The 18,972-nt window shown below is 38.9% G+C and overlaps 1 protein-coding gene across 1 annotated transcript in view; it reads right to left on the minus strand.

The window, feature by feature from the left end:
• LOC122801532 (interleukin-1 receptor type 1-like) overlaps nt 1-18,972 on the minus strand; it is a 1,281,849-nt gene that overhangs the window by 1,141,365 nt on the left and 121,512 nt on the right. The window contains exon 2 of the mRNA XM_044070952.1: nt 16,927-16,992. Coding sequence (XP_043926887.1) covers nt 16,927-16,990 — 64 coding nt within the window. The 5' untranslated portion in view covers nt 16,991-16,992. The remainder of the gene's footprint in view (nt 1-16,926; nt 16,993-18,972) is intronic.

Raw genomic sequence — 18,972 nt, forward strand, 5'->3', positions numbered from 1 at the left:
AGAAGAAAGGAGCCACTTTTGAGATTTTAAGTATTTTCTTCTGATTTATTTCTTAGAAAAACTGCTATGCCGCCTACTTTTCGGCATTTTCTTGCTTGCAAAAGTTGATATCTGTGTTAGAAACAGTATTTAGAACATACCTAGAGCATGTTTATTACATTTTTTGTGTTGCACTTAATTTAAAATCGTTTTTTCTTAAAATTGCATTTTACCTGCCTCTGACCTAGCACACACGTGTTGGGGTCATTCATTGCACTGTTCTGACTAGTTTGCTACTTGTGTGTCTCTGCTATCCTTAAACAAAAACAAAAAAAACAAAAAAATCTTGCTATTTTCCCACTTTCTATAATTTAGACAAAAGTTCAGTTACAGAGTTGCTGTTCTGAACTGTTTGTAAGTTTCTTGGAGGCCAGTGCTTACTTGGGCTAAAGGGAAGTCTCTGTGTTCACCAGTGGCAGTGGTTAACACTGAGCAGCCTGCCTGTCCCTGTAGGAGTGGTTACTGCCTAGAAACTGTAGTTTTATTGGCCATTTTGGGTCAATTCCAAACTCCTTGATCTCTCTCTCTTAAAAGCCTGCAACTCTCATTTTGCGTGGTCTTGCAGTGTCGGGCAGCGCCGGTTAGCTGGGGTATACTATTCCTGGCTCCACAAAGTCTGTGCTGCAAATTTTCCCTTAGAACTAGGCAAGCCTCAACTCAAGTGCTTCAGATCAACTGCTCTTATTGCAGCATTTGCATAACCCAAATCAGCACTTGTCCAAATCTCCTAGACAGCACTATTATTTTCCAAATCTCCTAGACAGCACTATTATAATACAGCATAAGACCCTGGATTGTCCGCAAGACAAGTGAAATTTACTTTTCCAAGCATGTCCAGAGGTCAGCTTCAGGTGTACTCTCCAGTTCATCTGGTGGAATTGGGCATCCTGAGGCAATGTCACAACTGCCTCATGTAAACAGACAACCCTCTCCTCTTACCTCTAGACACAAACACTTGTGAGAGATGCAAATACACAGCCAGACTGGAGGTTAAGCGCTCTCAACCCATGACTGTAACAGACAGTCAAGAGGAGAAGAGACGCACTATCATCACACCACCAGTCACACATGGATCTACAAAACAAGCACCAGCAAAACATACACATAAATACACTAAAACATATTTGGAGGCATTAGGTACCAATCTGAAAAAGAAACAGGGCCCTCCAAAGCAGACAAGCAAGCAACCTGCACCTCCAAACACAAGCCAGAAAACACATAATTCACCTCAGCAGTGTGCCTCACTACAGCCCCTAAGGCAAAACACCATACCCAACACGCTAGTAATAGGAGACTCTATAGTAAGGCACACAGATGTTCCACTCACCAGGCTGAACAAGGAGAAGGCTACTGTCAGCTGCCTGTTGGGTGCTAGGATCTGCTACATAATACAGGCACTTAGGTCACTCCCGAACAAGTACAAGTATGACGCTGTCATTGTACATGTTGGTGTGAATGATCTAAGACGTACCTCCCTGAACTACATAAAAAGAGACATTGAGGAGCTCTCTGATCATGTAGCCCAGGCTGGTATGACCCTGACCTTGAGTAGCATACTGCCTTCACCTAGAATGATACCACAATACAAAGACAAAATGATCAATTTCAACAATTGGCTAAGCTTCTGGTGTCATTCTAAGGAAATCCAGTGTCTGTCTGCATGGGATGACATGATAGACAAGCCTCGCTGTTTTGCCAGAGATGGTTTGCACCTGTCACCCCTAGGCTTTCGAATACTGGCCAAGGCTCTTGCCGTCCCCATAGTGCCTTTTTTAGGCAAGGCTCAAAGGACAAACCAACCACCGTAACCAGCACAGGTAACCAAAAACTAAGGGTAATGCTACTCAACGCCAGAAGTCTCAACCTCAAAATGCACACACTCGAGGCACTCCTCAGTATGGAGAAAATCGATGTTTGTGCAGTGACAGAAACCTGGTTCAAGGCTCCAGAAAGCACCCCAGCACTACCAGGTTACAATTCATATCATACCTTCTGGCCTCAGTTACCAGATCGCAGTACAAAGGGCGGAGGTGTAGCCATATTCATCAAGGATACCCACATCTCCAGGTTAATGGCACAGCATGATGCCCCAGAGATCATCCATGCGCAACTATCAGCAGGCAAAACCACATTTCAAGTCATAGCCTGTTATAGATCGCCCACCATGTCCCAAGATGCTCACTCAGCATTCCTTGAGGCATTGGAAAATATAAAGGTCCTACCCAACACCATAATTTTGGGTGAGTTCAACTACCCTGGTATAGACTGGACGAACTACCAAAGTTCTAACTCCTATGCCCAGCGGTTCATAGAATTTATAAATTCAAATGCCCTTGAACAACTGGTATGTTCTCCCACTAGAGGGGACATCATACTGGATTTAGTCATCGCAAATATGGGCGCCCATTGTACCACACCCGTTATCACTCCCTCTCTGGTCAGATCAGACCACAAACCGATAACCTTGGACATCCTCAACCCTCCACCTCCCCCAGTCAAAGAAACCATCGTAAAAAACCTTTCCAAAATAAACTTCAAACTACTTGCATCAGAAGTGGAAAGCTTCACTATTCCCTTGCAGAAGGATAATGATATCCTAGGGATGCAGAATCCTACACCGAGGCACTTTATATACATCTTCAGGATTGCATGGACCATGCTATCCCAAATAAAACCAAGACTCCTTCCTCAAGCAAGAAAAAAACAGTCTGGTGGACCCCGGCCATAAGCAAACTATACAATAAAAGGAGGAGACTTATACAAAAAAAGGCCAAATCTCGAGTAGAAAAATCATCCCTGATCAGCATTAGTAAGAAGTTGAGGGCCCTCATCAAGTCATCTAAAGCCAATTTCGAAAAGAAAGTTGCCAAGGATGCCAAGGACAGCCATAAGGCCTTCTATGGTTACATCAAAAACTTAAATGGCAACACTCAGGTCTGTTCTGAGCTAGTACAAAATGGAACAAAATACACTGACCCCACTGACATTGCCAACATCTTGGCTGACAGGTTCAGTGCAAATCCCCCCCCCACCACCACCTGCAGGGCCTATTACTATTCCAGGCGATTGTGTAACTCCAATTATTACTGATACATTGGTTAATAAGGATATATCTAAAGCTAAAAACACTTCCTCCATGGGACCAGATGGTGTCCTGGGCTGTGTCATACGCGAGCTCCAAAATGAATTAACCCCACATCTGAATACCCTGTTCAGTCTCAGCCTCTTGACAGGATATGTGCCCATAGAATGGCGCACAGCAACAGTGGTTCCACTGCACAAGGGTGGGCCCACAACCGACCCTGAGAACTACCAGTCTGATCTGTAAGGCAATGGAGCGAATCATTATGGAACTCATAAATTGAGAGATTGGGAACCTCCAAACACTTGACCCCACACAGTTTGGCTTCATCAAGGGCAGATCATGCCTCCTGAACCTGGTGGACTTCTTTGAGACAGTTACTCAGGCTATAGATAAGGGAAAGTAGGTACACACGGCTTACCTTGAGCTTGCTAAAGCATTTGACACCATTCTCCATTCGGGTATTATTGATAAACTTACCAGCCTGGGCATAAACCCTTACATCACAAGATGGATCACAAATTGGCTTTCAGACAGATCCCACAAAGTAAGAGTAGCGAGATCTATGTCTGAATCCAGACCAGTAATGAGCGGTGTGCCTCAGGGCTCTGTCCTGGGGCCCCTCCTGTTTTGCATATACTTCTCAGAAGTACAGGCAAGCACTGAAGGGCTGTTGCTGACCAAGTATGCGGACGACTGCAAACTGGGTGCTATAATAGAGTCTCTGGCTGACATGGATATCCTCCAGAAGGGCCTTAATGAGACTGATGCATGGTGTCAAAGCCATGGTCTCAAGCTAAATGCTAAAAAATGTGTAGTAATCCCCTTTGGAAAAAACATAGTACCTGCGAACTACCACATAGGAGGTAACCCCCTGAAATCTGAAGAAGTAATAAGGGATCTAGGGACCCAAGTAGATAGTCAGCTTTCCTTTGATAACCATGTTGCCAAGTTGGTTAGAAAATCCTTCTATGTGACCCATCTGATCAGGAAAGGGTTCGCATCAAGATCTAAGGATGTAGTGGTGCCCCTCTACTCTTCCCTCATCAGACCCATTATTGAGTACAATGCACCAATTGGAATGTACCTGGCCAGGCATCTCCAGCAGCTGGGGAGACCACAGAGGTACCTCACTAAGAGGATTACTGGCCTCAAACAGTTGCCCTATGCAGCACGATTGAAAAAAACTAAGGCTTTTCTCTGTTGCATACCGCCTTCTCAGAGGCGATCTCTGTCTAACATACAGAGCCATGTCCAACCCAGAACTGTTGAACATGCTCCATCTTAGCAAAACCAAATGTACTTGAGCTACACGCTCTAGGGATAGAAACCTCAGCACAACAATGAATAGAACATGCTGGATGGATAGACTCCCTTCGCAAAGACTTCCCTTGCTATGGAACAAGGTCCCCATCTACATAAGACAGAGCCCCTCACTATCACTCTTCAAGAGGAACTTTGGCGAGTGGATGGGTAACAGAAAGTTCACACCAGGGATCATACCAACAGCTCTACTAGATAGGGGCCAAGGGTACTAGCTGCTAGAATAAGGGCCTGGGGAACTAACCAAAGGGGCGGTGAATACTGCACAACATGGCTGGGCTAATATATGCCTTTGGGCAGATAGCCCAGTACCTACCTATGAAACTATGATATGTCAGTGCAGCACTGCAGTGGGATTAGCAATGCCAATGTAGATGGGCTCTCAAGACAGGCAAATTCAAGCAGACCTAATCCTCACAGGCAGCGTTTCTCAAGGGTCACTTGAAAAACTAGCTTGAGCTCTCCGGGGGGGGGGGGGTGAAGATAGGTAAAGGCTGCCAGCCTAGACAGATAGAATTTTGTAGATAATTCTGTCATTTGTAAATATTAATATAAGCGACAGACTTGTTAAATGTGAAAAGACTGTATTGGATATTGAACTGCAAAAATGTAACAACAGTGCACTCTGCTGTAAGAAAGCTAAGTCAAGCATTTTATGGCTGTGTTTGATGTCAAAATTTGGAGGCGATATGTCTAGAGGGAGGCATCCTGCCTATTGTTTTAAGACCAGAGTTAATGGCTAGAATTTGCATGTATAAATGTCCTTTATTGATACTGCGGTGGTGGTGCTGCGGTAGCATTGTCGCCTCACAGTAAGACATTGTCCTGTTTGATTCTCAGCTAGAGCGTCTTCTGTGTGGAGACATGCATGAATGGGCGTACCTTCGTTGAAGGTTGCGTGTCAGGGCCGGCAACTCGGCACATAAAAATCTACTGCCAATCATTAGCGGACCGGAGTTCCACTGTGGCGACCCCTAACCGGGAAAAGCCGAAAAACACAACAACAACAACAAAATGTCCTTTATTGCTCTGGTTTCTGACCAGGTGTAAAGAATGTAAATGTAGTTTCTGTTAGCCTGGGAATACCAGAGAAGTATGAAGAATGAAGTCATGTGAAGCAGCTCTGTGTTATCAATTTAAAGAGAGAGAATCAGAAAGCTCTGAGCATTTGTCTTGAGAATATCCAGCATCACCAACATTGCTTTGCTCTAGATGTACATTATTTAGAACTGTGTTTCTCTTAGATATAGCTAGGAAATAGGAAGATTAGACTAGTTTGTTTTTCTGTGATGTCAGAAGTTTTGCTACTGTATTATTTTAACTATTTCTCTGTGATCTCTGAACTCTTGACTGGCACTGTGTAGAAGTATTGTCTTGTGTTTTTACTATTTATTATTACATTTTTTAAGCCTTTCAACTGTGGCTGTTTTGTGTAGAGCTAATTTAAGCTGTAAGTGTACATTGCATGTATATAGTGATACTGTACCAAGTCCCTCCAAATAAGTCTTGACTGTTAGGTTGGACTTACCATTTGGATAATGATATTGCAGAGTAATAATTGGAACCCTTTTAAGGGCCTTTGAGTAGTTGATACGTATTAGCTGGGTGGTGGTGGTGGTGGTGATTTCTACCGTATAGTCTAGGTAAAAGGGGCACAGCTGGAGAACCTGTGCCAGCCTTCCCCAGGAGTGTCTGTGTGGTTGTATAAACTCTTATCACAAAGTGTGTGTGTATCAGCTACTTGGGCAGAGACACAAAGCACTGGTTGGACAGAGAGGATGCTGGAGGTTTTAGCTTGCCCACTAGGCTGAGATCTGGACCCTATAGCTGTGCCAGTGGAGAGTCTTATTGGGACCTGGAGGAAAAGGGAGAGACCAGCCCCAGACTGACTGTGATCTCTGTGTACTCTTAAGGGAAATTATACTTTACTGTGTGTGTATTTATTACCCTTTTTCCTATATGGATGCCCCTCACTGGTGTTAGTGGTGAGAATTGAGGCTGCTTGATTGCTGGGCCAGTGCACAGGTGACACATCATTGATTACAGAACCTGTGATTCGGGCTGTCTCAGAAGGCTTTTTGTGGTGAGATTTTCATTTGATCAGAGAAAGGTTTGCTAAATTATTGTGGTTGAAGTACTTTAAATAAAGAAAAGCCATAGGTGATGGGTTTACTATTGCTTCAGTACAGTTAAACCTACTGTTCTGTGATCATTCACAGACGTCTTGACAACTTGGGTGTTGTTTTTCTTTTTGTTATTTTTGGGGGGGGGGTTGTAAATGTAATCTCATTTTTACTGACTGCAAGTATAATATCGAATGGATACTCAATCTGCATAAGCATATGCATTTCAGGCTTTCATCATCACTGAGGTTTAGGAAGGATAGGTTATGATGTACTAAAAGCCTGCTGATATTTCCTCAATTATTCTGAGAAACTTAGCGTACAAAGATGAGTCATAGTACAGCACACATAATTGCTCTCTGCAGTGCATCTTATCTGAAGACTTAGCTATCTGCTTAGACTGTATATGTTTGTGTCTTTCTGCTTTTCCCAGTTAGGGGTCACCACAGCAGAACTCCGGTCCGCTAATGATTGGTAGTTGATTTTTACGTGCCGAGTTACCAGCCCTGACGCACAACCTTCAATGAAGGTACACCCATTCATGCATGTCTCCACACAGAAGACGTGCTAGATGAGAATCGAACCGGACAGCATCTTACTGTGAGGCGACAACATAAAACGGAGGTAAATATATACCTCAAATAATACTGTTTGATAGAAGATTGAAATATGATGTACTGTAGGTAACTATAGATGCTAAGTCAGTAACTATGTATGACTATTGACAAATAGTAAAGAAACATAAAATTTACACAAAGTAAAGCTCTAGAGTGCTGTTATCATATCACTGACTGTTAATTTGCTGGAGCTTTTCCGCCTGGAGCTCCACTGAAAAGTAGCTTCCATCCTACCTGGATTTTCCTGGTAAACAATTAGAAATAAATAAATAAGTAAAGGTATATATGTGTGTACATTCATGTGTGTGTGTGTGTGTGTGTGTGTGTGTGTGTGTGTGTGTGTGTGTATCTATATATATATATATATATATATATATATATATATATATATATATATATATATGGGTCTACCTGACATGGTCGACAGTTCATATGGTCGACAGTTCATTTGGTCAACAGTTCATTTGATCGACAAGCATTTTAGGTGGGGGGCTTCACCCCCCACACCCCCCAATGTGGGGGGCTGTGTCCCCCACACCCCCCATAACGATATATATCAACTCCAGGGTCGCACAACATTGGGGAAGGGGGTAAATCTGCTTGTCAACCAAATGAACTGTCGACCAAATGAGTGTCGACCATATGAACTGTCGACCATGTCAGGTAGACCCATATATTTATATATATACACAGATATATAGCTATAGATATTCACATTTACTCCCCTGTACCATCTTACTCATATGTGCTAGCCCTAACCCTACTCAGAGTCACACTTTAGGAAAAGGAAGCTGCCACGAGTCAAACCCCATACCCTTGCACAGGATGCAGCTCATCGCTTTAGTTATCTTTGCTAACTGCCTGGTAAGACAAACTGCTGGTATGTCCACTTCCCAATAGATCTGACAGATACCTGTCAAGGAAACAGACATTGGGCCCAGTGTCTGTGAAACTAGCTTTCTAGTTATGGCATCTTTAGGCCAGCCTGATAAAGAGAAAGTAGAATGCCAAAAACCTCATTCTGTGTGACAGGATGGCAAAAATTGAATGATGATGTCATTTGTAGGTGGGGTCAAATTCTGTAATATGACAGGGAAGTGCCAATGTTGTAGATATAAAATATAGTTATACTATTATTTATTAGATAATTAATGCTTGAAAACATCAAAAATATGCATATTTGCTGTGCATTGACTCTAAATATATTTGTGTTAGAGATGGTTTGAAATTGTAGTAAAAAGGTTATAGCTTGAAAGCCAGTCAAGGACTTTGTCTTCCCTGTGTTTTTAAAATACATGTACTATAATGGCTGAATATGCACCTACTAATAGGGTGCATCTCTTTTACTGTAATTAATTCAAATAATTTTTCATCAAATAAAAGTTATGCTGATCCATTTTGCATACAGGTTGCACACAAGCACACACACACACACACTGCTCCTGAAAAGCTGCTGTAATGACTAACAGTAATCATTTAGTAGCAGCATTAGTCAGTCACTTTCAAACACAGTCTGCCTATCCCTCCCAAAAATGAGTTTCATATTCTCAAAGACACATCCAGCCACCATGATGTATTTTGCCTCATAGTTATTGAACACATAAGCTTCCCTTCTGAGAAGCCATATTACTCTTCATTTAGGAGTGGTCATGTGATCATGTAAATCCCCTTTACTCATAATGCCTTTCCCTCCTTTAAAGATAAATAATTTCTTTATACAGAACAAGGTTGCTGGGGGGGGGGGGGGGACTAAATCATACTTCATGATAGTTCAGATGCATCCAGGAGTATTTTTAGCTTTTGATAGCTGAGCTCTTTTTAGAACTGGTCATGTGTAATAGCTGGAGGCAAGCAAATTTCAGGTATATCTTATAGTTCAATGTAACAAAAGAACGTCAACTCCTACTCCTCCATGGACCAGGACAAAAAAGCACTAAAAAAGTGCCAATAAATAAGTCCAATGATCGTCACTTCAAACAGTTGTTTAACGCTTTTTTTATTCAAAAGAAAGAGCGTTTTCGCCGTAGTTTATACTGCAGCTTCTTCAGAACAAAACAAAACATTCAAAAGTACCGCCAACAGAAGTATAAATAGAACGTGCACAGCGTGGCTTAGTAATTGGTTAAATTTAAAGAAACAATACGTCAAAGCCATGCTGTGCGCACGTCAAATAGTATAATCATCAAAACAGAATATAGCATGTGTAACTAAATCTGCATGTGAAAAGTGCTGTTATTTTAAAGTCTTTCAATACAGACAGTTGTAGTCGGGTAATATTATAAACTATCAACCCAGCACTCTGCTTATCCTAAAAAATGTTAATACGTGTAGTAAGAGGTTATGTAAAACCCGTCAAATATTCACTTACAATAACCAAAATACAAGTTATCAGCAAATTGACGTGTCCCTACACATAAATACCTCAAAACTTTCATTAACTGTCCTAAATAGACACGTATAAAAAATCTATTGCAAAAACACTGACAGTTAAAAACATTACACTCTAAAAAGCAGATATACATGAAGAAAATAATAATAAAAATGAAAATAAAAATAAGTTACCAACCATAGACCATTAAATATACACCTTAACTTAAGCAAAATAACCTTATCAAGCGCAGTTAAAGTGACAAAATCATAAAAAATCTTAAAAAGTCTATTTATATAAATTCATCTCATGTAGTTCCTCATCTTTAATATACAAGAGATATTACAATGATCATTCAACCCTGGAACACAGAATGAGTTCAACAGTAGTTGCCATTCCAATTCCCGTATTTCTAATATAAGACTAATTGGTCCTCCCCTCATGGACTGTGATACTTCATCAATAGCTAAAAAACTAAAACTGTGCCCTTCATGTTTTAAACAATGTTTTGCTAAGGCATTTTCACATTTTTTGTTTTTTATTGCGTACAAATGCTCATAAACCCTGTCACGTAGCCTTCGGTCAGTTTTCCCTAAATAAAATGCTTCACAGCAGTTACATAGGGCCAAATAAACTATAGATCTAGATATACAATTAAGCTTATGATTGATATAATATTTCTTATTACAAATCTTAAAAAAGCTACAAGTTTTTACAAATTGACAATACTTACAAAACCCACACTGCGTGCAACCTTTGGGCTTTGTATTGTTGTTAAACCCATTATTATTTTCAAGAATAGTTTTTAGGTTACTCCCACATTTATACACAAACCTAGGTCTATCCCCTAGTTTTACAAACAGTTCTTCATTATTCAAAATGAAGTGCCAGTTTTTAATTAGAATATGTTGAATGTCAAGGGAATTACTACTAAAAGTAGAAATGAAACTGGTTTTAAAAGTTTCTGTATTCCTGTTACTCCTTCTGTTACTATTGTTCACTACTACTAGGTCCTGCTCTCTCACTTCGAAGTAGGAATTTAAATTGTCTACTTCTAATGTTTTCCTTCTGAGTAGTGGGAGATAGAAACCATTTAGGCGCTTGCTGTTGACCTCATCCAGAAGTTCTAAAAACATGGTCAATGGATAATCTCTACTCATGAACATTCCTCTTAAGTTGTTGCATTCGTTAACGAATGCTGTATCCCTACTACACATCCTGGCTACTCTTATTAATTGACCCTTAATGATGGCTCTTTTCTGCCTAAAAGGGTGTGAACTTTTAAAATGTAGAAAGGAATTGCAGTAAGTTGGTTTTCTGTAGATTGTAGAAAAATATTCTAAATTGTTTGCATCCTTATGAAGTTTCACATCCAGATAATCTATTTCAGTAGTCGAAAAAGTGAATGTGAATTTTAAAAAGGAAGTAGAATCATTTAAGGATTCAATCAAAGTTGATGCTTCATCTGCATTCCCATTGAACAAAATGAACACATTGTCAAGGTATCTAGTGTAAAATCTTATTTTCCCCATTATAGTGCCATTTTTAAATATGTACTCCTTTTCCCAGTATGCCATAAATAGGTTAGCGACGGTTGCACAACATGGTGAACCCATCGCTATACCTTGTCTCTGTAAGTATACTTTACCATTAAAGGTAAAGTAATTCGATGTTAAGATGATGTCAAGAAGTTCAGAGACAATGTCAATCTCCTTTTTTGAAGCTCTAAGGTCACTAAGTATTAGGGAAATCCATTCTACTGCCTCTAAATGTGATATGGATGTGTAGAGGTCAACCACATCAACCGTGAGGAAGTTCAATGAGTTATCAGATTCAATGTTGTTCATGTTATGAAGAAAGGACCACGAGTCCTTACATATACTTGGAATTAAGTATTTTGCCAAAATGGTTTCAACGAGTTGTGCACAAGGGTAGGTTATAGATAAGCGACTGTCAATTAATGCACGCATTGGTGGATTATGTAAGTTCTTGTGTATTTTCAGAATACCGAAGATCACAGGGTTTTTCGACATAGTAATGTCGATGTAATTGTATGTTTCAAAGTCAATTTTTCCACAAATGAACATGTCCCTAAAGTAACTTCTAATCCTCATTTTTGATACATTCATTTCATTCATTGAAGACAAAATATAAGCTGAACTAGTTAGTATACTCTCCATTTTTTCTGTATAAGTGTGGTTGTCAAAAATGACCAACCCACCTCCTTTATCAGGCTTTTACACTCTTGTAGCTGAACAGCAAAGATATTTAAGACAACTCATTTGTTCAACTGTGATGTTATGGTCTAGGTGCTACTCAATTTGCTGATAACTTGTATTTTGGTTATGATAAGTGAATATTTGACGGGTTTTATATAACCTCTTACTACACGTATTAACATTTTTTAGGATAAGGAGAGTGCTGGGTTGATAGTTTATAATATTACCCGACTACAACTGTCTGTATTGAAAGACTTTAAAATAACAGCACTTTTCACATGCAGATTTAGTTGCACATGCTATATTTTGTTTTGATGATTATACTATTTGACGTGCGCACAGCATGGCTTTGACGTATTGTTTCTTTAAATTTAACTAATTACTAAGCCACGCTGTGCACGTTCTATTTATACCTCTGTTGGCGGTACTTTTGAATGTTTTGTTTTGTTCTGAAGAAGCTGCAGTATAAACTACGGCGAAAACGCTCTTTCTTTTGAATAAAAAAAGCGTTAAACAACTGTTTGAAGTGACGATCATTGGACTTATTTATTGGCACTTTTTTAGTGCTTTTTTGTCCTGGTCCATGGAGGAGTAGGAGTTGGCGTTCTTTTGTTACATATATCTTATAGTTCAGATAGAGGGCAGGGAAGGTAGATCTTAAGTTATCAGCAGAAGGTTCTCTATAGCTTCAGCCTCAGTATGGGTAGGATCATTTTTTGATGATAACTTAACTTTTGTAAGTATTTTATCTTATTTTTATTTTACATCCACAGCTATGGTTCTGGCCATTGTGTGTACTGGGATAGTGTCATGCATTACTATGGGGTTAATAATCATGGATGCTTTCTTTATTACTTGCTAGGACTAGAATGTGTAGTCTGATGAATTCATCCTAGCTTCCTCAACTTATAGTTTTCCTGTAGCCCATCTCTGACTCATCACTGGTGCTTATTAAAGTCAATCAGAGATTTAACCCTATCATGGCTGAATACATACTTTATTGCTTTGTGAATGCTACAGGGTTACATTTTTTACTTCTTCCAGCTGCTTAAGCTATTCCTTCGTCTCTGCTGAAGTGCATTGTTTCATTGTTTCATGTTGAGCTGGTGGTCTTCCTGTGTGGAGATTTTTTTTTGTTTTTTGTTTTTTGCTTTTGACTTGAATGGTACTTCAGCATATAACACTACTACTGTTGTCTGCCTTACACAAATAAGCACATTTAAGTATAATGGTTGTACACGTTGCACACTGGCAAGGAGCTGCACAAAACAATGTTGAGGGCTGCAGAAGGTAGTACCCACCAAACACTACTTCACTTTCAAAATGTCCTTGGCTAGATTATCATAGTCTTTCCAGTTACACTTTACACCTGATTGACACCAGAACTGAGCTAACAAATTGCATATGCCATGTCCTGGGAGTACAAAACAGAATACTTGGCGCACATCTTAAACTTCAGTTCTACATATTCTTGCCATAAACTGAGGTAAGCAACAGCATTATGACTTGCAGGAATCCTTGCTGCATGATACATTAACCTAGAAATGGAAATAGAAGGACAGCTGCACCAAGGAGGAAATGCACACATAAATGGTTACCTGGAACTCAGTGCCAACCAGCTGAAAATATGCAACACTAAGCTGCACAAAAGGCTAGCAATGCAGATGCTGCAGAATACTCTCCTAAAAGAAGCAGATTCTTTTGTTGAAACCATGAAGTCCTCCCAGAAGAAGAATGGCAGTTGCACAAGGGTAAGAGATGTGCAGCAGCGTTTTAGTGCAAATCCAAGATTCAAATGTACACACTCACTAGTGCGGTACATTGCTGTGCTCTAAAGTAGTTGAAAGACCTAAAACAGGAAAGGACTTATTTTCCAAGGTCACAGGTACTGTAATGTAGAAGAGATTGGCAGTAGAGCCAAAGGATACAAGACCTGAAAAAGTATTTAGCAAAAAAAACAACAAAAATGGACTCCCAATGGATAATGTTATCCATTTGATGGGAGTTATTCCTAAATTACTGGAGGTAAACTGCAGGCTTTGATGCATGTTTTGCATTTGCTGGGAATATATTAAAACTATCTTTCATGGCTCCAGATTGTTTTATTCGCCATGCAGCATCGCCTTTGTGCTCACTGAAAATCACTGAAAGGCAATCAACATGGTGAAGGAATAGAATGTAGATTTAATAAAAACGTGACAGATAAGTGAGAATCTCACTGAGTTTGAACAACAAAAGTTTAGGCTCACAAAGTACCTCTTTGAAGATTATGCAAAGAATGTTTATAACTGCATCCTTTTGCACACAATGCTTATATAAACTCATGGCTTCTTAGCTCACACTAATTCATTGTGGAGTGGAATTTCAGTACAAAGCATTTCTGCTTAGAATAAAAGGTAGTGATCAACCTAAGGTCATGGCACACTCAAGAAAGTGACCTCTGTGGATGTGCTCAGATGAAATTTGTAGTATTTTTTAGGTGGTAGCAGACCATTCAAAACTGGTTCTAGCTAACTCTACTAAGGTAATAAGTAATCGTGCTCTCCGTTCAGGGCTCCACTACATTTGCTTGGTAATGCAGCTTTTTGCTACTACTGCACATCTACTTAGTTTTGTTTATTTATTTTAGATTGTTGGATCCCTTCTCCACTGAGAAGACAATTAGTTTACTATGTTGTGTTCACCACAAAAAGCAAAAATGTTGAATCTTGATTGTTATGTTGCACTTTTAAAGCAAAGATACTGGCATCTAACTTTATTAGATGACAAAGTTCCAAAGCAATAAAAAATGGAAATTAAACATGCCCATAAAGGAGTCCAGAAGAAGAGAAGCACTGTAAAGATAAAAAAAAATAAAATCTATGTATCCCAAATTAGTTGAGAAATGATTATTGAAAATAAGACAAATATTCTTCACCAGTGACAAAGCTTGATGTCAGGTTGTTGTTGTTGTTGTCGATGTGTCTTTCGGCTTGTGCCGGTTAGGGGTCGCCACAGTGGAACTCCGGTCTGCTAATGACTGGCAGTAGATTTTTCACGAATGCCGAAGTGCCAGCTCGATGTTCAACCTTCAACGAAGGCACGCCCATTACGCATGTCTTTCGAACGCCCACAAACATATGTAGATGCATAATTGTATATATATAGACACACGCACACACACACACACACACACACACACACACACACACACACACACACACACACACACACACACACACACACACACACACACACACACACACACAGGTTCCCTTCACATGGTCGACATTTCAGAATGTCGACATTCATATGGCTGGGACCATATGATCAGCATTCAAAATGTCAACCATGTGGAACCGACATCTCCTTACAGTGCAGAATGGAAAGATTTCCAACGTCTTCACTGTAGTGTGATCTCAGAGTTGGTATATTTAAGTTCTGGGGGTTGGAGGGGGTGCAGCATAAAGGTAAATTTTTTTTTGTGTTTTTTCTTTTTTCTTTTATGGTTGACATTTCCAATGTCGATTATATGGTCTTGGTCATATGAATATCGACATTTTGAAATGTCGACATATGAAGTAGATACACACACACGCACACGTACATATATATGTGGGTATATGGGTTATGCTCTTTTATCTAAAATTCAAGCTATCAAAACACAACCTATTTAAACGAAACTTATCTAACCTCATGTCTAAACCACAAAAACTGAAGGAAAGACCAGAACAAATGATTTTATGCAGTGTAAAGTGACTTGTTGATGACTGGAATGAGTCTTCTTAAAGATATGTAAGTAGCATTACTGTTTGCTTTATTACAGTGTGCTGGATTGTTTGAGCTGGTAGTACATTTCCAGTTTGTGTTTTTTCACTTTCTTCTTCTGTAGTGTGACCATGGAGTTGTTCTATAAATGTTAGGGTTTGTAGAACACAAATATTTGTTCTGTGTTTTGCTGTGTTTTGCTGGCTTAAATAAAATTCATTTACATACGTTATGTTTAGATAATCTGAGTTTCAGTAAATTGAGTTTTAAATAAAACAGCACACCCACACACACGCATGCATATATATATATATATTTATAAAGTATACATACATATACTAGCAGTAAAGATCTTGCACAGCTTGCTATTGAATGTAAGGGTATAACAATGCGTTAAAGTCATTATATGTTAATTTCTTTGCATTTAGTAGATTCAGCACTAAAGTGGTGAATTTCCTTTGGTCACAGTTGTGCAAATGTGGTATTATAATATAATGAGACATGAAGGCAAAGCCTAAATGTTGAGGGGTATGATGTGCAAAGCCCCCAGTGTAATGTATTGTCTATTTTTAGGTTTACCTTCATATCGTCGATCACAATATGGGCAAAACCACTTCCGTGACTACTGAGGTGCGAACGTCTCCAATGTCAAATTCCACATAACCGAATGGCAAAACCTTGCCCCCTTTTTGACCCATGGTAACACTGGTGTGGAGGTGGGGCGCAGCCAGAAATGTTGACATTCGACATTATTTCAACATTTTAAATGTTTTGCGCTTTGGTTTCGCGGAAACGGTTCGATTAAGTGGCCGGTCGATTATGTGTGATCGATGATATAAATGTAAACCCTATTTTTACAGTGTTGGCAGGGTGGATCAGTTGTAGTTTGTATACAGTGATTATTAAATTCACAAACTAGTACTCCATATTTCTGTATTTTAAGAAATAGCCAGTCACTTGTAGGACTGGTATATAAACATTTTATTTATTTATTTATAATTCACCAGTAATAGCTGTTTTATTGTATACTATAAAGTCTTTGCTATTATTCTTCCTGTCAACTGATCATAAATATGTTTTGCTTATTTACACACTGTTCTGCTGGACCTGTATATTCTACTTACATATGCGTTCAAACCAACATAAAAAGAAAGGAAGGAAGAAGGTTTTCAACAAACCACTTTTTGGTACACATATAGAAGGTATAGGTTAGAAGAAGATACAGGGAGTTATGAATAACTGCTGGAAAATATCTGTAAAGAAGTTAACTGTGGCATACAGCCAGCCACTATATACCATCAGCATTGTTGTAAATTTGTATTTATGCTTGTACACCACTACTTCTATATCTATAATTAAGAACCATATGTCAAACTCAATATAAAAATGAGAAATTTTAGTATCTTACCAGCATTAGCATAGGTACCGATAATTATCAAAGCAACGATGAATGTATTCAGATGTGGAGGCATTTCTGTGGTAAAATATAAAAAAGATAATCTGTTATTAAGTCATAATCTTCAGTTGAAGAGAGCATTGGAATAAAGAATAGCTAGGGAATAAAAAAAAATATCCTTTTCTCAGAACAGACATGTATATTTATTACCTTACCTGTCACTTAGGGGTAGTTTGATGAGAAATGCATAGATAATCTTTATATGAAGTGACTCTAATAGATAGACTTACAAAAACAGTGCACCTGAAAAAGTCGTAATCTGACTAAAAGCAGGGTATGCTACACAGACCACCTTTCAATGCCCTTCCATTAACGACAGTAAATCGGACATAAGCAATCAGCAATAAGATGGCAGTGTTGAAAATCCATACCAAAATACATGAGATTAAAACTTAACCAAGTCAGAAACCTAGATTGTGAGCATTACAACCTAACAGATCCAAAACATTATAGTTATTGATGGACTCCAGTATCTCACTGGACACTGCATGGAGACAGTGATACTATCATGTGTACTTAAGGCCAGCATTAGGGACATCTCAATAATGTTAAAAAATAACACAGTCAATGTTGATGCTGGGGACATCTCAGTAAGGTTAATTGTTCATGCTGGCGGGGACAGTTTAAGGAGCTCTCCCTCTTGGATATAACATGGTACAATACTAATATCAAATGTTTTTTGTTTTATTTTATTTTATTTTTTATTAACTAGGTACAAATGACTATTTTAAGGGGCAACCTAGGAACATTATTTTGTTAAGTGACTTGCTCAGAGTCTCAGAGAAGGCAAATGGAGACTGAGGGAAATTAACTCAGGACTACATGATGAAGATTATCTATGTTAAACTGCCACCTATCCTAACAAGCATGAGGAAACAGATCTGCTTAGCAAAATCCTCCCATCTCCTTGTATAGCATCTACATATCAATACAGAATATTGGTATTCAGGCAGTATGTAAGAACATGGTGTACTACACAGGGATTCTAGACAAGGGTTCACAGCCTAGAGTGAGACATGTTACACACTGAGTATGTTTACACCAAAACAGCATCATCTCTTTTCCCAAGGAGTACAGCTACTGCTTAGAAAATGTTTTTCTCCATAATGTCTTTTCTTATTCCTCATCAGATTCTAACACACAAAGCCTGAAACATGAACAAAATAAAAGCTTAGGGATAATGGTGACAGAAGTCTCAATTACCTACATGGGGGTTTGAAGGGTTTATCTACTTGAATATGTTGCTGTCTTTATCATTACCAATACCTGGTTCAAGGACCCAAAATATATATTAGAGACTCCATGGTATGCTCCTTTTTGTTGCAGTTATATCAGGGACTCCATGGTGCTCCTTTTGTTGCAGATTGAATGGGATATTAGATGCCTCGGTATTTGCAGAAGAACACCTAAAGGCTATAAACCAAGAAAGCAATTTGGAACTATACATTTCTAACACATCATTTAATATGAATAGTACTGAACAGAAAATTATAGGAATTGGATGTACACCATCAATGTCCCCTGCGGAGTATAAGATTTCCTGACCAACTCCCAGAATATAAAAACAATTGCAATACAATCCTTCTGGAAGATTTATAAGTACCCAAAGAAGGCTTGAGTAAATTACTCAACATTACGTAAGTATTCTCATATATTAATCAACAATTTTGATCAAAAGAATTTAGAACAAATAATATGAAATCCACTGGGACTCTCAGGATCTTAGAAATCATACTAACAAATGTTAAACTTTCCCTAATCATGGTTATGCCTTTTGTAATTAACAAGGACTTTGATAATCATCATTCATGTAAAAGAATAATAAAATTCTGTCATAAATAAATCATTCTTCCTAACCTTAAGCAAATGAAACTATGAAGAAATAAATTATTACTTCTTAGAACAACAGTCCGGAATACTGTCCTCCATGACCAAAATAAAGGAACTTGGATCTCTGATATCATTAACTTATGTACTCATGCATACATACAGGCTGGC

Source organism: Protopterus annectens, chromosome 5.part0, assembly GCF_019279795.1.
Source record: "Protopterus annectens isolate FY-2018-M chromosome 5.part0, PAN1.0, whole genome shotgun sequence".
NCBI lineage: Eukaryota > Metazoa > Chordata > Ceratodontiformes > Protopteridae > Protopterus > Protopterus annectens.